The sequence below is a fragment of the Nematolebias whitei genome, chromosome 2 (assembly GCF_014905685.2).
Source record: "Nematolebias whitei isolate Nwh7 chromosome 2, NemWhi1, whole genome shotgun sequence".
NCBI lineage: Eukaryota > Metazoa > Chordata > Actinopteri > Cyprinodontiformes > Rivulidae > Nematolebias > Nematolebias whitei.
The window spans coordinates 5,995,841-6,017,636 of record NC_056499.1 but is presented as its reverse complement, the minus strand read 5'-3'; the positions used below and the strand labels follow the sequence as shown (position 1 = coordinate 6,017,636).

General features: G+C 40.1%; 1 protein-coding gene across 1 annotated transcript in view; it reads right to left on the bottom strand.

The window, feature by feature from the left end:
- The window catches only part of adam10a (ADAM metallopeptidase domain 10a), a 29,599-nt gene extending 9,117 nt beyond the window's left edge, over positions 1 to 20,482 (bottom strand). Inside the window, exons 1-7 of the mRNA XM_037689668.1 lie at positions 20,169 to 20,482; positions 17,787 to 17,937; positions 8,475 to 8,593; positions 7,862 to 8,020; positions 4,894 to 4,994; positions 2,583 to 2,741; positions 78 to 170 (exon numbers count right to left, since the gene is read on the bottom strand). Coding sequence (XP_037545596.1) covers positions 78 to 170; positions 2,583 to 2,741; positions 4,894 to 4,994; positions 7,862 to 8,020; positions 8,475 to 8,593; positions 17,787 to 17,937; positions 20,169 to 20,220 — 834 coding nt within the window. The 5' untranslated portion in view covers positions 20,221 to 20,482. The remainder of the gene's footprint in view (positions 1 to 77; positions 171 to 2,582; positions 2,742 to 4,893; positions 4,995 to 7,861; positions 8,021 to 8,474; positions 8,594 to 17,786; positions 17,938 to 20,168) is intronic.
- Positions 20,483 to 21,796: the final 1,314 nt, after the last annotated feature.

Below are 21,796 nucleotides of genomic sequence, written 5' to 3'. Positions count from 1 at the left end.
ACACCGCAACTCCTATATTCATACTTTAAATGATTTTTTAAAAACATTTTAAATTTGATTGGTGAAATTCCACTTACCCTTATCCTTTTAACCATAAAACCAATGTTCCGTATGCCCGTGAAGTCCGTGACTTTGTAAACGGAGTCGATCGCCTTCACGTGACTGGAAATCTAAAGAAAATGTCACTGATTAGAAGAGTGGAAAGAAGTCGTATGATAAAAACACTTTTGGAAACCTTAAGAAAAAAAAAGATTAAAAGCTATTTCAGGCTAAATCTTACGTGCATCACATGCTCAGAAAACTAGAACCCAACCCATGCCTTGTAGTGAGGCATGCACAGTAAAAGAAGCAGAACAGCTAATAAAACTTGAGACAATTTCTTTAGGGGTGATTTTTCAACATTTTCACGTGCGTAAAAACTGTACACTGGGGGGGAGGGGGGTCAAGGACTGGTGTATGCTTTTCAAAATAAACATATTTTTATGATACGCCCTATATAACCCAAAAGTTGCTATTCTCCCGCAAGGCAAAACCTGACACCATCTGACGCACAATGAGACGGGAGCCACCGCGGGGGTGCACAGCCTGTTTTGATTGTCTCGTGAAACTTGTTTCTGCTGCTTTAGTTCTTACAATTAAACAATGTTAACACTAAAAGATTAATATTTGTATGCCCCAGATTATAGTAAAGGTACGTCTCAGTCAACTTTATTCAATTTTCTCCAAACTCTCAAAGTTATTTCTGTGAGAGAGTCAGATTACATATGTAGGTTCAGTATATCCATCCATCATCTTTACCCACTTCTTCATTTTTGGGTTGCGGGGGTCACTGGTGTTCTTAGCCACCGATCACTGTACGAGAGGCGGGGCCACCTGGACTGGTCTCCAGTCCCTCACAGGGACACCCTGGACAGGTCTTCAGTCCCTCACAGTAACCACAACAGATGTATAGTTTATCACAAATACCTGTACGTCTGTAACAATTTGCGATGTGTACAATTGTGGAACGACAGCAATTTTACCTTAGTACAATATTGTAGCATCCCAGAGAGACTGCGTGAGCTGCAAAGGATGCTGGGTGTCAACGCTAACGACTTTAAGTCAGGTCCAATGGATGGATTAAAAAAATAAAACTTGTTGAAACATTTGGTCTTTAATCCAAAAGACTTCGTCAGTCTGCGGAGCTGTAATTGGAGCTTGTGGCAATTATGTGTGCAAAGTTTCTGACCGTCTACGATGGTTACGAGCGTGAAAACTGATTGCTCTTGTTAATGTCCTGTTCAGGTTTGGTCTGACATTTATATTAAAGTCTCCGTTATTGGCTGTAAACTGGCATCATGATGAGTCAGACGTTGTTCCTGATATGCATTAGGAGGAAAGCACTTTCCATTGAAGGGCGGAAGTGCCAAAGGGTGACGTCACACGAGAGTTACTGCTGTGATTTTACTGCTGGCACTCGTGAATTTCTATCCAAGTACGCGCACGTGGGTTTTAGGTTTCAGCTTTTCTTACGATAAAATAGATTTCACAAAAGTCAACATTTTTCTCTACGCTGATGGAGGAGGAGAGGTGGGTCTCCAAAAAGAGTACGGTAAGTTTTGCACGCTTGCTAAAATGTTGAAAATTATGAATTACCCATTAGTAGCATCTTGAAATTAATTTTTTTATTTTTTTATTATTTTTGCATATTATTCTGCTAAAGTAGGACTTTAAAGGATCAAGTTTAGAGTTCTGCTGTTGAATTTGTGAGAACAGTTGTAAAATTCTTTCAAAAAGGTTACAGGGCTGACAGATTTTATTTCATTTATTTTTACAAAAAAACACGTTGGCAAAGTGAACAGACCTCTGCAGTTTCTAATCTCTGACTCTTGTGCTGGTGGTTTATAAAACACCAGAATTTCAAATGCGTTTACAAACTGGTTGAATCAAAGAGAGTGTCTGAAATCGTTTTACTTTTCAGCAAGTTTAATTTTAATTAATAGAATCCGGCAGCGATACTGATACTGTTTATTCAAAATAACAGCTGGACATTTGAACCAGCGATCCACGCGACCCGAGAAAGACAAAGCAGGTAAAGATAATGGATGGATGGATGGATGGATGGATGGATGGATGGATGGATGGATGGATGGATGGATGGATAGTTGCATATACAAGGAATGTGATTCAGTGTCCAAGTCCATCATAAATATTAAAAAGTGTTTTTCATACTAATTTACATATACACATTTATACACACAAATAAGAAGTCATAAATTCTCCTGTTACTGCTGAGCAGGTGTCAGGTTGTGGTGTTTGCAAGGTTTACAATATTTTATTTGACAATCTAGGAAGTGTCTCCTATTTTTTGAGCCACGTGAGCTTAAAACAACGAGTTGCTGCTGTGAACCAAAGCATCATCAAGAAAAGGCACTGGGACCGTTTTACGTACTCTGATTAGCAGCTAAATCAGTTCAAGCTAACAGATGTTATAGCTGCATGATTTTAATAGGAACATCATCCAGTGAAGGTGTTGAAGTGCATTATTCTATCAAACTAAGAAGCCAAAGGAAAAGTCACCTACGGTATCTTTGTTTACACACCTGAGCGATGACGGCCTCTTTTGTGCCGTAGTAATTGTAGAAGAAGTGATCGGTCTGAATGTAGAGCTGGCAGATGTTTTTCTCTTTCCCTGCTGCCCTCTTTCGTCTCAGAATGACTGGACCATCTGAGCCATCATCCTCCAACATAACGTTCTCCATCTGTCCAAAATACAGTTAGTTTTAATTAGAATGCATTTGTTAAGTGAGCTAGTGTGCACACAGAAAATCGGTTTCTATTCTGAACACCTCAAAAGTTACAGTTTTCAGCAGTGAGAAGGATCAGGTGTGAAAATGTGTGGTTACTTGCATAACCCTGGTTCTCAACGAGTACAATGCGTGAGATGTCTCGCTATGGGGTACGCCTTCCTCTGCAGCACATATCTCTTTACTCCAGTCCTGACTGGCTGGTGATTGCAACACTTGTGTCTTCTGCCATTTAAACAGCTTGTGCTACAGTGCAACATAGTTCAAAAGAAGCACCTCTTCTTGTTTCGAACTGCAAGAAGGCGAGACATCAAACTCGTGATACTCTGAGAATCGAGGTTACACAAGTAACTTAAAGTTCTTATGCATAAAATTTGATTCAGTGTCTTACTACGGGTTATAGAGACTCTTATTTTACCAGACAGCTTATTTTTAGCAACCACCAGCACCCAAAGGTGCTCACCCAGTTTACTGCGACAGTAAAACAGAACTTGTTTTTTAATGTGTGCGTGCCTGTGTCAAAACCAGCCACTAGGGAGCACAAGCCAGTGTATCTCTTGTGCCGATCCCCAAGCCCAGGTAAATGGTGCGGGTTGTGTCAGGAAGGGCATCAGACATAAAACACTTTTGGCCAGAACTATAATGAGAGTTCATCAAAGCGAAACCGGATCGGTTGAGGTCCGAGTTAACAACGATCACCACCGGTGCTGTTGACAAACAGGGAGCTGCTGTTTTACCGTCCAAGTGGCTTGGGGCGATTTCTTCCCTTCACCGAGGATCTGATGGTCTCCATTACTACTGCAGGCCTGAGGATGTTGAGTCTGGAAGCAGCACGTTTGCACAATCTCTGCATGCCCATGCACACAGTGGAAGAGGTTGGTGCCCTCTCCTCCTCATCCTACGGTTCTGACAAAGTGCCAGGCTTTGCAGGCTGAATGCTTGGGATGAAGATTTCATCAATGTCATCTTCGGCATGATGAGTTTCAAAATTACGTCTTTGTCCTTCTCATAATCAAGTTCAAGGATGTTCCTTGACAGGTGTGAGCGACTAAGTTCAGCTGGAAGTCTCAGCTAGCTGTAGCACCTAGTTCAGTGTTCACACCTTCGTTCTGCTCATCCTCATTGTCAGGCGACAACTGTCAACAAGTATGGGTCCTTGCCAGAGAGACTAGCTTGAGAGACTAGCATATTTAGAGGCTCTTGGGGGCCGAGATGGGGTAGAGGCAGGGCAGCCGACTCAGAACCTGGAAGTCCCAGGTTTGATCCCCAGTCATTACACATCTTGTGGCGTCTCTGAGCAGCACACCCTATCCCCAAATGCTCCCCGGGCGCCTTCAATAGCTGCCCACTGCACCACCTGGGGGTGAATGGGTTAAATGCAGAGAGCCACTTTCACCATTGTATGGGAACATACAATGATAACACATTATTATTATTCATGGGGAAGCGGGAACAGTTCCAGCATGAGCCAAGAACTTCAACCCCCTGGTGGGCATGCTCCAGCCTGAGGCACATTGAGCACAATCAGTGTGTAGCCTTACTCATGATTCCATTACTTCAGCCAAATAGATAAGTCTCCGACTATCTTATCTGGTGTGAGGTGGAGCAGAATTCCTTTCAATCACTGGTTTGCTAACTCAAAATGAACCAAGTCAGCTGGTGCGTGAGCCAGGAAAGAAAACTGTATTAGCTGGCTTGCAAACACCAAGAATTACTCACAACAGCGATAGGTCCTCCAGTCTATGGTGAAGGCTGAACCTACTTCAGCTAATGCCCACTGACAGAGTTGGCCAACTTTGCTCCAGTTTATGGACAGTTAAGCTATCCTGCTAATGAAAGAGAAAAGCTTTAAAGTGAGTAGGGTTTTTGAATGATGGTGCATCGTAGTACAAGCTACTTAAAGGGTAAGTGACGCAGGCGTGGCAATCACTAGCCTGTCAGGATTGCTATAATGAGATAAGTACTTCTAAAAAACACGAAAAAAGGTGTATCCCATAGAGAGGCATGGAAAAGAATGCATTGAATGAGAACAAAATGTGTTTGTATGAGTACACAGGAGGAGGCGGGGTCTTGTTGTCGTTGTTGTTGTTGTGATGCTGGCTCTTACTTTAACTGGCTCCTGAACTGCAGATGTCTGGTACTTCTTCATCCTTTCAAACACAGAGTGGTCAGCGCAGCCTCCCTCTGAGCCATACTTATGGGGATAATCTGGCAGAAAAAAAAGGAGATAAGGGAATGACTTTCAAGAGTTGCATAATGAATGCGTTATGTGTAAAATCACATGACTTAGGGAGGTCAGTCGGTACGAATAAGGTGCAGGAGGAGATGAATTTAGAAAATTACTCGATTGTGAATGACAAAGCTTTTCTATTTCAGTAAATCTAAATGAACAAACGCACATCCTCTTCCTTTTTCCCTTCCAAACTTAAGTCAATTTAAATTAAATTAAATTTAAAAATCGTAGATTACCAATGATTAGCCTCCATAAATAAAAAATATATATATATATTTCTTGAGAACATGCCAACGCACCCCAGAAACAAACAAACAATCTATTGTGATTAAACTGCTTTTATCAAAGTAATTTAAATTTTGAAAAACTCAATCCCTTACACATTAATAAAAAGTAGTATAAATGTCTCACAGCTGTTGGCAACTAAAAAACCAACAATGCTGACTGAACGGGCTGAACTGACAGAGGACACACTGTGACCAGACTGAAGATCCGACAATGTGCTTTTGGCGTCTTCTTTGAACAAGCAGTCTTTGTCTTTGTAGTAAATGGTGTTTAGCTGCTAATCAAAAGGCTTTTGAGCAGATGTACAAACACACACACACAAACAATTGGAGAAAAAGAAAAAGATGATTTTAATAATATAAATAATTATTTTGATTAACATTTAAATCTTATGACGTGTGGCAAATAACCATTGCTGATTTTGTCTGAAGAAGAGAAAAAAAAAAGTTCTTTACTCTGAAAATCAGGCATCTTACTAGTTTTAGGGTGCAAATCAACCGTCTTTAAGAAAGCACCGATCAAAAAATAAAATCAAAGGTCATCACATGCAGTTGGTTTAAAACATGATTTAGTATTACCCGTCAACTACAAAGTAAACAGTTTTATTTTATCTCTAACACAATACAAACATGGGCAAGAACCACTAATACGCAGCCTCACCATGTTTCAACAATGTGCATGTCTACAAGGATAGAAATGTTCCAACATTTAGCCTAATCTGACAAGCACACCGCCATGCGACGTGCACAGGACTTAAAAACAAACAAACAAAAAAAAATTAAGGATCAGACAGTAAAATTCAAAATTAAGAAGAGTGCTAAAGTTGCACTGTGTGGGCATGTGTACATCTTAAACTTATTATTTCAAACTACTAGGGTTCGGCAGCATTTATTGACACAGCATTGTGTTCCAAAACGCACGTCTAGCCACTGGATTCTCATCCATTTTCATTTATTTTTTGTTTATATCCCTACTTTCATAAGCAAAAAAGCTTTAGTCCCAAAATATTCCCTGAAAAAAGTTTGATTCTAGCATGAAGTTCCCGTACACACCTCTGTCCAGGTGTGACTGCTTGTGAAAGTCTGTTATAAGGACAAAAATGTAGAGACGAACGAGAGAAAAACTTTAATGCGTTTCATTACTTGAAGTGCAAAAACTTCTGCTTTGACTATTCAAAACTTTTTAGAAGTGTTCCAGTTTTCCAAGTTCTTCATGATCCCCGGGCTAAAATTGAAAAGTATCAATATATTTAATGAATATGCATCAACCTGGGCAAAGACTTTCTCTAAGGGCCAATTATTTGAAGTGAAAGTTGCTGTGGTTGATTGTTTAGCTCTATTAAAAGCTCAATACTTTTTTTTTGTGCGCGAAGAGCATTTGTCTCCTTAATAGTGGACCCAGAATGTGATTGTTTGGCTAAGTTTAAGGACTGAATCCATTTACTGAGGAGGTTTTGTTAAATACACCAGTCAACTGCTTGCACAGTGAAAAACCGGACAATTTCAATGTTTATTTTCCCACCCTTAAATCAAATACAGTAGTCCCTCACTACTTTGTGGTTCGACTTTCGCGATTTTTCAACGTAAGGTTGTACACGACACACGATTGTCAATTTTAATATTACCCACGTGACTGGGACGGTACGGAATAAAAAGTTTTAAAATACTTCGGACGGGCACCGTCATTTTGTAGTTTTCTTTCATTAAGCCTAAACTGTAAGTCAAAAGAACTACACTACCCAGAAGCCAACAGTGCTTCCGGCCTCTGCTTTCTGCAGAAATGGCAGCAATGGAGGGAGGATCCATCTATGAAGAACACAGGACTGGCAGGAAAGTCACAAATAATCCTGAAGCTGAACTCGTCCTTCAAGTTGCATCTTCACTGGTGACCTGGGCTGCAGTTGATCCGGACTCAGTGTGACCCGGATCCTGGGGGCTGCAGGGAACAGATGGCGGCAGAGTTCGGCCTGGTTGTGGTCTGGACCCGGGCCGAGGTGGTGGTCTACATCCCGGGCAGCCTCGCGCATGGAGTGCCCTTCCTGGAGCAGCAGCACGCGCACATCAACCTGGACGGGGCGGTGGTCTTCGTCGTGCTGCAGGGTAGCCAAACCGGAACTGAACCCAAGCTGCTGGTCTGCAGGGCTGGTGAGTACTAATAAAATTTTGCAGTACTATACAGTACATATACGTATGTTGTTAAAATGATGTAGGTTTAAGAGTTTAGAACATTGCAAGAGAAGGGAAGGATTTATAAAGCCTTAAAATATATAAAAATACAAAAATAAATATTGTGTTCCTACTTTGTGGTTTTTCCACCCATCGCGGGGGTGTCTGGAACGTAACCACCGCGATAATCAAGGGACTACTGTACCCAAGAACTAGGCAATGCAACACACCTGCATAGGATTTAAGACATCTACTATTCAATAAATTTAATCAAATTAATCAAATATCTGCTGACTTGTATGATTAGGGTGAAGCTGATATAAAACGTAAGAAAGCAACGTTTATAATTTTCTTCATGTTATTTTTAACCATAGTGAGTACTGGATACTTACGGATGTCGTCTTCATGATAGATGACGGAATGGAATGGTACATTCTTGTTATTCAAATATCTCTCTGAGGGCTCAACATAGTAAGTTCCTTGGTGGGTTTTAATAAAGCCCTCAAAGCGTCCATCAACCACAGAGCCATGGGTCAGTGTGCCCTTTTCACCTGGCAAACGAAGCAGGAAATAACTTAACATGCCATAGTAGGACAGAATTTCAAACAAGTAAAATCTTAAATAGTACCGTCATGCATATACAGTCGCATTAACAAAATACATTTCTTTATTGACTGGGTTTGTTAAATAGAATTAACAGTCCTGTTTTTCCTCAGGTTTAGTCGATTATTAGAGAAGATGTGTGGCAGGAAGGTGTTCAGAAAGGAAGGAATAAAAAGTGGGAGGAAAGGTAACTCCAGGTTCTGTATGATCAGGACAGTGATGTGTTAAGTAACGTACAAGAACATCGTTTGCATTCATAAACGCACCTGAGATGATCCAAAGAACAAGAAAGGGTTCAGGCTTTTAGATGCAGAACATGTGAATGAATTCAACTTTTTTTTTTTTTTTTTTTTTTATAAAACTCTTCCTAAGAAGTGTGGCAAGGAAATTGTTTGGACTCACCAAAAATTTCTCCACTGTAAATATGGGATGTGTCAATGGGTGCCTCCTCCCCAGACACATCAATAATAAGATCTGGAGAAAAGAGACTTGTATCCCTCTTCAGCCGCAAGTTAAAGTGTCTAAAGAGAAAGACAGGAGACATTTAACACTCACGGTTAGTTACCAGCAGACAAAACACATAAATGAACTGACATGTATTTGTGTCAGCATTGCACAGCAAAGCTCTGACAATCTCAGTTTCAGTAAGAACAAACAGTGATAAAAGCAAAGGAAGCAGGAAGATCGGTTCATTTTGCACTGAGCTTCAACCCTCTTGCTCTGCTCGGTGTTGCTCAGAGCTGCTAGGCTCAGTCAGAAAAACACAAACTCCTAAGCAAAGCTATAAAGTATTTTCACCCTTTTTAATACCTTTATAGCAAGTATCACATGAGTATCACTAGGTCCCCAGAAACCTGAAACGTTAAAGTCAATAGTTCAATGAATATCCCCCCCACCCTTACCCTACCAGAATTCTTAAGTAATCACATGACGATAGAAAGATTACTCCACACGATTCTGTCCGACTTGATGCAACAGAACGACTGAGCCCTTATGAGCGCTACAATTTTGTCTTTCACGTTTCAAAACAAAATGGTAAAAATTTAAAATATTATTTTTTGTCTAATTACAAATAATGAGTGTTTCTGGAACTCTGTTCAAAAATTATAGATCAGATCAGATATTTTTAGTCTTTAAAAAAACTTATTTAAGATTTTAAGGACGTATATTTAATTGGATTTTTGATAACTGGTTCCTGTTTTGTGGATTCGGCTGGTTGCTGGTTTTATCTAAAATCAAGGAAGTCGTCGGCAGCAAATTTTGGACCCGATCACGCTGCTTGCCTTTATGATTGCTTGGTTCGTGCCTCGAGTACCCGGACTCAAATGCTTTGGGCAGAATGGATCAGATCTCGGGGATGTTAGTCACGTTCAACGGTGTGGCCATGTAATTTGGACATTTCGGAGCCGAGTGGACCAACACAGACTCAAGGTAGATGTTATAAAGTTCTGCCTGTCCCCAAAACAACTGTGTGTTTATCTGAATTTGGCTCCATTGGCTGGCCTTGAAGGTCATCTTATCTGAATTCACCTGGAGAACACGTGATCTGACGCTCACCACCCCCTCCCTGAGGAATTTCCAACTGATAACCAGATGAACCAGCTGAATAAATATTGTGTCACCATTTCAGGACTCTTGGATTCTCATAGACGTTAATCTTGACCATTCCTCAACATACCTCGAGAATGTTTATGGATCTCACTGGAGGACATTGACTGATTATTCCATCCTTATCAGAACTCTTACAGTGCCCTCGAGAGCATCTATGAACATTGCTCACCACTCTCGTCGTCCACCTCTGCAGAATGTCTACGTCACTATGTGCTTGCTTGTGCGAGATGTTTTTTAATATCAGAGTTTTTTCTTCTCAGGCTGGAAAAAAAAAAAGTCTGATAGGATTTTTTTTTTCACCTCCAATTCCTACATGTGTCCAGTTTACCACTTTTATTGTCTGTCCAAACAGTTCTCACTTGTAAATGAGTCTTTGAGACTCAATATGACTTATCTGTTTAAATAAAGGTTGAATTAATGAATGAATATTACACTACCAAGACACTTTACAGTTTATTACTGCAGCTTTCTTGTAAGCGTCAATCAAGTTAAGACATACCAACTCAAAAAAGTATGGGAGCAAATGAGAGTGAATACTCTTGAGAGAGTGAATGGATGTTCGTCTCGTTTGTCTCTGATGGACTGGAGACCTGTCCAGGGTGTTCCCCACCTCTCACACAGTGACTGCTGGATATGGGCACCAGTGACCCCCATGACCAGGAAAAGGAAGAAGCACGTAAAGATGGATGGATGGATGGATGGATGGATGGATGGATGGATGGATGGATGGATAAAATACTGACACCATAATGAATCACCTCTGTTGGAAATTTGCAGGGGTCAGCATAAGCAGTTTCTGGTTGTCTGAGACAACAAATTTTCATTTCAGACATCCAGATCTTGCCTCGAGGTTGTCTGGTGGACAACCAAATGAAATAGACAGATTAAAGTTCTGTCTCCGCGATGGATTTCCATCATCTGTTAAAATGAGGTGCGTGTGTGGGTAGGTGGAGTTCTTTTATTCTAAACTTTATTTATTTGGTTTTTAACAAACTGTACAGTCATAGCACCATTCTTCTATTGTACTGTACATATAAAACAAACTGTAGAACTTTCTTTAAAATATATAAAAAGGTACGAACTCAAAAGAACAGACAAGCAGACTCCACTCCCGTCAATGTGGCATGTAGAAAAAAAATAAGACAAACTGATCACCACTCTCAGTTAAGACAAGTCAGTATTGCCATTTCCATCAAATTAGTCATGTACGAATATGTTTAAAAAAAATAATAAAAATAAAAAACAGGAGAGGGAACCTCCAGAAAAGACCAGAAACATGAGAAAAAGTAAATACATAAAATAATAATAATAATGGCAGCTAAGTAGTGAGGGAAAGTTAGTTTGTCTAGCCAACAGTTAGTGGTTGCCAAGTATGCGTAAATTGCTCAGAAACGCTGTGCAGTGACATACTAATTTTCTCAAGTTTAAGAAAGTAAAGAATATCCCTGAGCCAGTGTAAGAAAGAGGGGGGATGAGGTATGAAATGTGTGTTTTCAACCGTCCCAATTTAGGCGGGACAGTCTCGTATTTTGACCATCATGTCCTGCATGTGGAAAGCGGGACGCTCAAATGTTCCACATATGACAAGAGCTGGCTGGGCTCACCTGCTCATGCCATGTCTGTGTGGAAGGAGGGGTACAGAATTGCCGTTTCACAGGCTTCCTGCAACAGCAGGAGTAAGGTTAAAAAGTCAATGTTGACTGTAAAGTGCAAGTTCTCAGCTTACAGTAACTGTTGGAATTTTTCTGATAGAACAAACTATTGCAAAGTTCCAGCAATGCAAAGTGAGCTTAAAGCAAATGTCATCGGTAAAACACTTGAAAGAAAAAATAAACATTTTGTTGTTAAAGTTCAGGTATAACCGATTCAGCCATCAACCATCATTTATTAGGATGAAAATCTTTATTATTTCAGTTCAATTCAGTTTATTTATAAAGCATCAAGTCACAACAGAAGTCATCTCAGGGCACTGAACAGAAATATTCATATATATAAATAATAATTTAACATTATCTAAGGAACAGACTGCTTTGAGTTTAACTCCATCACAGAACTCTCATCTTGAAAAAGCATGAAGGCGACAGTGGAAAGGAAAAACTCCCTCATGAAGAAGAAACCTTTAGCAGAACCAGGCTCAGGACAAGCGGACCATCTGCTTCTAACGGCTGGGTTTGGTAGGAACAGATACACAATGGCAGGGCAAGAATTACAAGTTAAGATAGAAATAGTATCAAATGAAAACTACTCAGTTTTCGCAAATCATTTAAGAAAATGAGGTCAATTTGTACAAACCGGATTCCAAAAAAGATGGGACACTAAACAAATTGTGAATAAAAACTGAATGCAATGATGTGGAGGTGCCAACATCTAATATTTTATTCAGAATAGAACACAAATCACAGATCAAAAGTTTAAACTGAGAGAATGGATCATTTTAAGGGAAAAATCTGTTGTTTCCAAATTTCATGGTGTCAACAAATCCCAAAAAAGTTGGGACAAGTCCATTTTTACCACTGTGTGGCATCCCCCCTTCTTCTTCCAACACTCAACAGACGTCTGGGGACAGAGGAGACCAGTTTCTCCAGTTTAGAAATAGGAATGCTCTCCCATTCATGTCTGATACAGGCCTCTAACTGTTCAATCGTCTTGGGCCTTCTTTGTCGCACCTTCCTCCTTATGAAGTGCCAAATGTTCTCTATAGGTGAAAGATCTGGACTGCAGCTGGCCATTTCAGTACCCGGATCCTTCTCCTACGTAGTCATGATGTTGTGATTGCTGCAGCATGTGGTCTGGCATTATTGTGTTGAAAAATGCAGGGTCTTCCCTGAAAGAGATGACGTCTAGATGGGAGCATATGTTGTTCTAGAACCTGAACATAGTTCTCTGCATTAATGGTGCCTTTCCAGACATGCAAGCTGCCCATGCCACAAGCGCTCATGCAACCCCATACCATCAGTGATGCAGGCTTCTGAACGGAGCGTTGATAACAACTTGGGCTATCCTTGTCCTCTCTGGTGCGGATGACATGGCGTCCCAGTGTTCCATAAAGAACTTCAAATCGTGACTCATCTGACCACAGAAAAGTCTTCCATTTTGCCACACTCCATTTTAAATGACCCCTGGCCCAGTGCAAACATCTGAGCTTGTGGAGCTTGCTTAGAAATGGCTTCCTCTTTGCACTGTAGAGTTTCAGCTGGCAACGGCGGATGGCACGGTGGATTGTGTTCACTGACAATGCTTTCTGGAAGTATTCCTGAGCCCATTCTGTTATTTCCTTGACAGTGGCATTCCTGTTTGAGGTGCAGTGACGTTTAACGGCCCGGAGATCACGAGCATCCAGTAGAGTTTTACAGCCTTGACCCTTACGCACAGTGAATGTTCCAGATTCTCTGAATCTTTTGATGATGTTATGCACGGTTGATGATGATAACTTAAAAGTCTTTGCTATTTTACGCTGGGTAACACCATTCTGGTATTGCTGCACTATCTTTCTGCGCAACAATGGTGGAATTGGTGATCCTCTTACCATCTTGGCTTCTGAGAGACACTGACACTCTGAGAAGCTCTTTTTATACCCAATCGAGTTGTCAATTGACCTAATTGGTGTCAATTGGTCTTCTAGCTGTTCGTTATATGCTCAATTTCCTTTTTCCAGCCACTTATTGCTACTTGTCCCAACTTTTTGGGGATTTGTTGACACTGAAATTTTGAATCAACATATTTTTCCTTTAAAATGTTACATTTACTCAGATTAAACTTTTGATCTGTCATCTATGTTATATTACAAATAAAATATTGACATTTGCCATCTCCACATCATTGCATTCAGTTTTTATTCACAATTTGTTTAGTGTCACAACTTTTTTGGAATCCGGTTTGTAATTATTTCTATCTTAAAATGGTTTTTATTTTTCCTCCTATAGAAAGTTCACCTGGATCTGTCATTCTGTTCGTTTCTCCTTCCTGTTCCTCTCAAACCCAGCTGGTCGAAGCAGATGCGGTCGCTCGTCCTGAGCCTGGTTCTGCTGGAGGTTTCGTTCTGTTAAAAAGGGAGTTTTTCCTTTCCACTGTCTCCATTGTGCTTGCTCAGGATGGAAGACTGTGATCAAGTGAAGATTCAACACAATCTGCTTCTTCCTTAGATACAGAACTTTTACTAAATGTCTTTTATAATATTAATATATGTGAATGTTTCTGTTCAGTGCCCGGAGATGATTTCTGTGGGACTTGGCACCATTTAAATAAACTGAATTGAACTGAAAAATGGATTGAGCTGCTGGGGTGGGGGTGCTTGGATAACATCTAGATGTAGGAAATGTCAAAATATTTTTTTCTGCTTTAATCCCCGAGCCTTAAATACGCTGCGAGTGCCTCTCATATTGTATTAGCGCATTGTTTTTGTACGGCTAGTGCTCAACGTATTTTTTGTTAACGTTTTTTTTTAAGTTCATATTTTAGATCTTATTACTGTTTTTCTTTTATATTTCATACTATTGTTGGATGCAACCGAGACCCTGTGTACACAATTTTGTTCCACCACATGTACCACATGTGGCGCATATGACAAATAAAGAAACTCTCATGCAAAGTCTGACGACAGAGAAGAGGAGAACGAGGAAATTCCACTCCAGCTGCTGGAAGAGAGTCTGCCACCCAGCAGCTTACAATGTCCAAGCAGTTCACAAAAACAGAAACTTCATGCTGCTAGCCACATATCAGAACATGTTTCTACCTCATGTACCACCTACACATGTACTAATCAACATGCGTCTCTGGTCTTGTCTCTTAATTACTTGTTTAGATTGTAATGTTTAGATTAGGTTAGATGTATTTTCGTATTCATTATAAGTCTGTTTGTATTTATTGTTGTGTTGCATATCTGCACTGTGTTGTTTTGTTTTGCACCACATGTTCTGTGTTGCACCGTGATCCTGGGGAACACTTTCATTTCAATATGTACTTGTACAATGACAATAAAACCTCTCTGACTGACTCTGACTGAGATGGCTGACTCAGAAAATCTTTACATAGTAAACTTTGCATATAGTGCATTACACTTATAAAATTAAAAATTTCTTGAGATGTTTTGCCTTCTTTATTGTAAAAGCTGTGAACAACCAAACATTTTGACAAACAACCAGATTCTGTCATGAGGTCGTCCACTGGACAACTTGGCAAATATTCTTACGTCTACCCTTGATTTCCATAATGAAGAGAGACAAAAACATGTGTTGTGTCTAACATTATGTCACCGTGAGCCCAGTTATGTGCTCTGTGACTAGACAAATGTACACTACTGTTCTAAAATGGATTTTAAAAAATTACTCTTCTAAGCCAACAAGGAAATTACAACATTTATGTGAATCGGTGGTGTAAAAGAAAATTCTGAAGAAAGAAAATATCATTCAAGGGAACAACGTCATCTCACAAAAGAATGTCATTTTGCGAGTTTTACTTGTGGCACTCGTGTTGTTACACTAAGCCCGACTATGTTTTTTGGTATCTGTATTATAAAGAAGCTCTCAACAGTCCCTGTGGCGCGTCTTGTCCCATCACCTGACCAGGCTACAAATATTTATGTGAGCGGGTGTCCACAAGCAGACTCTTCACTTGTTATAACAAGCTTCTATACTGTGAAAAGGCCTCCGTTTCTCACAAGGAAAAGGCTGTTAACTGGTAAGAGATAAATGTAATACTTGGTTCATTTAATGACTTTAATCGCTGGATGTCCGGCCCCTGAGCTGCTGGCTTTCTGTAACTGTGGCCCCTGAGCAGTTTAGTTGAACAGCCCTGGTTTAGAGTAAAGAAAACAAACCCGCTGAGCTTCTGTAAATTACCGATTCAGAATTACTTCAGCTTCTGAAAATGAAAGTGACAAAAATCTAAAATAGGAGTTTATTTCCACAAGAAGCTCTTCAGAAATACGCAGAGATCCAAAAACCTGAGTTGCACTTTAATCTGGCAGAGAAACTGAACAGAGAAACTTCAGATAAATAAATAAAAATGCTTCAGAGCTATTTTTATATAGCTATATAAAAAAAGATTCAGAGGTAAAAACAAGCCATAATACATTGCAACATGTTAAAAATCCTTGTACAACGTTGTCTTCTTGGTTAGGTTACTTGAAGAATCTATGATGTAACGTAACCAGTTTTAGAAAAATATGACAGTAAGGTAAAGAAATATGTCAATGTGTGTGTGTGTGTGTATATGATTATTTATTCTTCTTCTTCTTTTGGCTTTTCCCTAATTGATAATGATTATTTAATTTATTTATTTATCTAAATTTATTGCGACAAAAACAACTTTTTTAGAATAATCAAGGTTGTCAAGTCTGGTCTTCTGGACATTCAAAAAACAAAATTTTGAATGTCCAGAAGACCAGACTTAACTTTTTTTAAAGATTTTTCTACCTGGATTATTGAGCATGCATCAGGAAACTTTGATTATTGATTTACAGGCTGTATGGGTGCAGCAAAATGAGGCAGGGCCAGAGAAAAGTACTTTAAGGGTGACAGTTTCTTAGAGCTGAGACAAACCTGGAGTATCCCACAGGGTTACAACAATTTATCTTTGACAAGAAGGAAAAATAGCGACCGGGATGAGGATCAGTTCCTCCAAAAACGAGGCCGTGGTCTTGAGCCGGAAAAAGGTAGTGCCTTCTCCAGGTCGAGGAGGAGGTCCTGCCCCAAGTGGAGAAGTTTAAACATCTCAGTATCTTGTTCACGAATGAGGGAAAAATGGAGCGAGAGATCGATAGGCGGATAGGTGCTGCGTCTGCAGTGAAGCGGATGCTGTACCGGTCTATCGTGGTGAAGAGAGAGCTGAGTCAAAAGGCGAAGCTCTCAATTTACCGATCGATCTACGTTCCTACCCTCATCTATGGTCATGAGCTTTGGGTTGTGACCCAAAGAACAAGATCACGATACAAGCGGCCAAAATGAGTTTTCTCCACAGGGTGTCTGGGCTCTCACTTAGAGACAGGGTGAGAAGCTCGATCATCCGGGAGAGACTCAGAGTAGAGCCGCTGCTCCTCCACGTCGAGAGGAGCCAGTTGAGGGGGCTCGGGCATCTGGTTAGGATTCCTCCTGGACGCCTCCCTGGTGAGGTGTTCCGGACACGTCATACCGGGCGGAAGCCCAGGGGAAAACCCAGGACACGCTGGAGGGACTATGTTTCTCGTCTGGCCTGGGAACGCCTCGGGATTCCCCCGGAGGAGCTGGACCAAGTGACAGGGGAGAGGGAAGTCTGGGCCTCCCTGCTTAGGCTGCTACCCCCGCGACCCGACCCCGGATAAGCGGCAGAAAATGGATGGATGGATGAAGAAGAAAAATAACTAACTGTACAAATCTCTACTGCTGGGTTTACTTGAGCCTCTTTGTTTCACACAAAAGGAAGTGATCATTAAACCCCTCTCTGCTATTACAAATGAAGCATGACTGTATCACTTAAGTCTATTCCTTTTTGGTACGACTGAACCCTAAGTGGGGTAATATTTCTGCAACTAAGCTCACAGTTTCTGCTCTACACCTGTGTTGAAGGAGAAGCTGAAGTGTTGAATTACAATAATGGAGCCACTGAGGCCCCATGGGTACTTCACCTGTTAAGCCAGGTTGAAAATCCTCCCAACACAAAATCAACAACACTCTAATTTCTAAAGGTTACTACAATTTCATATTTTTATGAAACAACCTCAAACGTTACATTTGTCGTTTTTGGTGTCACTTAAGTTCTAGTTGTGAGTTATAACATGGAGGCAGCCATGTTATTTTCACCACTTTGAAAGGTGATCATAAAAATGGTAGCAAATAATACACTGAAAGTTACAAATTTCCACCCCCAAGTACAATGAATGTGTCACAAGAGCCGAGTGCGTTTCTGTCAAAAAGTCTTGTGCGGCATAAAACAAGCAATCTATATTTTGAACAACTTTAAACAGGTTCTGCTTTTATAACTCACTTTTTATCCCCAGGAAGGGGAGTCTGGTATGTTTGCAGTTAGACATAAATTCCAGCGAGAGATTAGGAGGATTTGTTAGACGGCAGAAAGACAAAGTAAATAAATGAAGGGGTGTGTGTGCGTGTGCATTTATATTCAACTGACCTTCCGTGAGCATGGAAGTTCAAGTGCACGGTCTTTTCCTGTGGAGATAGTGCCCTTTTGGCTCTCTGGTGACTTTCGTGCAGTGCCTCCGTGTCATACGACAAACCTTCATAATGGTGAATGTACTTGTTCAAAGGGTTTCCAAACTGACCTGAAAGAGATATCAGGGAGACGATCTTCTCTTAGCGTCCCTTGTTGCACATTGCACTGACTAATAAATCAAAGCAAATGGTCATCTGAAGTGTAATAAAAATTAAAGTATTATTTACTAAATACTAAATTTTCATGAACAATTGCACTCTTCTGTTGCCAATTAAGTAAAATACCAGGAACCCAAAATATTGAGATGTAATTTATGAATCCAACTTTCAGTGACGATGTCAAATGAAGTGACCTAGAGTCATGATGGGAAAACAGGAACTTCTACAACACTGACCAGCTACAGCACACTCACCCGACAATGTGGTAAAAGGGTTTTTCAACATAATGGCACACACCACTGGAGCTAATCCAGCTAGCTTTCATACCAACCATTTTCTTTGTTCTTCTAACGAAACAAAGAAAGTGCTCAGTTTAAAGCACATGTGAGGAGGGGCACATGATGCACATCATGTGACTGAGGGTTTTATTTCAGAGTACAGTGGTATTAGTGTGGGAGTCAAATTGAAACCGTTCCAGGTAGGATTCAAGGAAGCACTGAATGCCACTACAAAAACTACAAACTGTTAAAATATTTGTACTGAAACTGGGGTTGTACTTGCAAAATGTAATCAACATCGTCTAATTATGCTTCTGCCTTCTTTAGAGTGTATTATTACTAAAGTGAAAAACTAAATAGATGACATTCAGGTGTTCTTCAAAAAGCTGTTTCAAAATAAATTGTAAAAATATGGAAACATGATCCAGATTATCTGAAATGTTTGGTGTTAAATGATCATTTGGTAATAGAATCCTAGTTGCAACACAATTTTTAAAACGTAATTGAGTTTTATTTAAAAAGCAGATAAACTCTTAAGGTTGCATAATGAAGGACCCTAAACATTTGCTAATTTGTTACCAGATGCTTCACATGTTTACACCAAATGGTCTTGTTCTGTAAATTGGAACTTTATGTGGTGGGAGTCAAACACGCCCCAAACAGGTAGAGGCAGAACAAGACTAGCAGCAACTTGTTCATGAATGCACATGGAAAACTAACTGTACTACAATCCTTTCCATCACTTTCTTTAAAAATGCAAACTTCAAACATCTTGCATGAATCAACACTCTACTACAAAGTTTACTACTACCGATTGTTAGAAGTGGTTTTAATTTACCAGCATGTTAATATCCATAGTTACTGTTGGACTGGCAGCATACTTGTTTGGCAAAATAAAGAAATTATAAACAGGTACATAAGTAACATAAAGCAGACGTCTTAAAACATACGTTCTGAAAATTCTCTAAATCATAAGCACCTACTCAACAACTGGGTTTAAAAAGAAAATTAAAATAAGTTTAATTTGGATCGGCATTCTCAAAAATAAATATCCCAAAGAGCCTAACCGAACACTTTATGACACATAATGATTTGTAAACAAATGCAGAGCATGTAATTTAGGGTTCCTGTTTTTATTTCAAGTAGATGGTTGATTATTTGAACAAGTTATTTGCAGATATGGACTTTACTGGCATCATGTAAATAATTAAAAACAACAAAATGGCAAATGACAGTAATACATTTTCTAAATGTTGACAAGATCAGTACTGTCCTCTGTTAAATGTACTATACTAGAATGAGAAAACTGTAAATAATGAATTCAAAAAAGTTCAAGACGAAAATAAATAATGTAATGTAATTAAATAATTAAGTGAGCTGTTCTGCAGAAAACAAACAAAAGGATGACATTTCCTGATAACCCTTAGCATTAGTCTAAACAGAAAATATTAAAAAAACTCATTTACAGTTAGGTTCATAACAGAAATACTGTATCAAAATATTACATTTGTAGCTTTGCCTCTGGACGATCTGTATCGTTGATCAAAATAAAAAATGTAACGAATCAACGTAAAAGTACTCTCAACTGTAGTAGCGAATATTTCAAATACCTGTACTGTAATAGTAAAATTTCAGCTCGTCAACTCTTTCAGCGACATGTTTCCCACCCACGACTCAGTTAACTGTAAAAAAACAGAGGCTATTCTTTTGTTTTTAATTTTTATGAACGGAGTTATTTCGTCCGAACCGCAACGAATAAACTCGGGTGGAAACCAGAAAACTCGGCACTTTTCATTAACGTTAGCCTCCAAGCTAACAAGTTAGCCGTGGAGTACAACTACGTGATCCGATTAGCGGTACCGCTGAACACTTTCTGTTCTCTGGCACTTCACACGGTAACTTACCTCCAATATCCCGCAGGCAGAAACACAAAATAAATAACTTGAAAAATAACATTTCGAAATAAAGTTTACTCCCAGTGCGCTCAGGGGATCCAGTGAGACTGCTGAATGGCCGTTTCCTGCCGTTTGCTTTCACTTAAAACTGAAGTCTTCGCCCTTCCTTGTTAGCTGGCTCCCATAACAAACACACCGGCTCTGACTGTCTTCCGCAGCTCGACGCCAGACAGACAGACTGACAGACAGAAAAAAGAGGGAGACAGACAGATTCCCCTCCCTTCCGGTGTGTGCTGGGTTTTTAAAGAAAACAAGCTCTTCTTCTTCTCTTTAAATGTTGGTTGACAAACAAAATAGAAGAGCGTTACCGCCCCCTGCTGATCAAAACGTGCATCAGGACAGACATGTGGCGGAACGACATATGGTACACATGGAACGAAATTATGTACACAGGGTCCCAGTTACATCCAACAATAAAATGTGAAAGAAAAAAACAGTAATTCGATCTAAGATATGAACTAAGAAAAACATTTTTCTCCATTCTCAGTCAGTGAGGTTAATAAACTGTTAAAAGGTCTTGATCCTAAAAAATATGCAGGTCCAGATGAACTTCCACCTTATTTCTTAAGGCTGGCCGCTCATATCATCACAGTCCCTGTGACCCACATCTTTAATCTTTCCATAAGCCAAAACTCCATTCCAGATGCTTGGAAAACAGCCTTTGTTCTTCCTTTGCTGAAGGGAGGTGACCACTATCGGCCAATCTCTAAACTCTGCATTTTAGCCAAGGTTCTAGAAAAACTGATAAACTCTCAAATCAAAGATTACCTGGACTCATTTAACATCTTACCTCCACATCAATCTGGTTTCAGGAAACAACACAGCACAACCACTGCTTCACTGAAGGTCCTTAATGACGTTGTTGAAGGATGCTAAGGATTATTGTGCTGCACTTTTCTTAGACCTGTCTAAAGCTTTTGACACTGTGGATCATAACATCTTGTGTCATAAGCTCTCAGAAATTGGTTTCTCAGAACGCACCATTGGTTGGTTCTCTAACTGTCTCTCAGACCGGAGGCAATGTGTTCAACATAATGGTACTTCCTCCAGTTATTTAACAGTCAACAATGGTGTACCACAAGGCTCAGTCTTAGGACACACCCTCTTTACAATCTACATACGTAATGTAGGTCAAAACATCCCTAATGCATCCATACATTTCTATGCTGTTGACACAGTTGTTTATTGCCAAGCTAAAACAGTTGCTAACGCTCTCCAGCTTTTGAAATCTGCATTTAAGATCATCCAGTCTGATTCGTTCCACCTCAAACTTGTCCTAAATGCCGACAAAACCAATGTTGTCCTTCTACAGGTGTGAAGTGGACAGCATCCTGTGCTGTATATATATATATACCGGAGTCAGTGCGTGCGGCTGGGGAGAGCTGTCTCGGACACTCGGACTGTAAGCACAGGATCTCCACAGGGCTGTGTGCTTTCTCCCCTGCTTTTCTCCCTGTACACCAACTGCTGCACCTCCAGCCATGACTCTGTGAAATTTATTAAGTTTGCAGATGACACCACCCTCATCGGGCTCATCTCGGACGGTGATGAGTCTGCATACAGGAGGGAGGTGGACC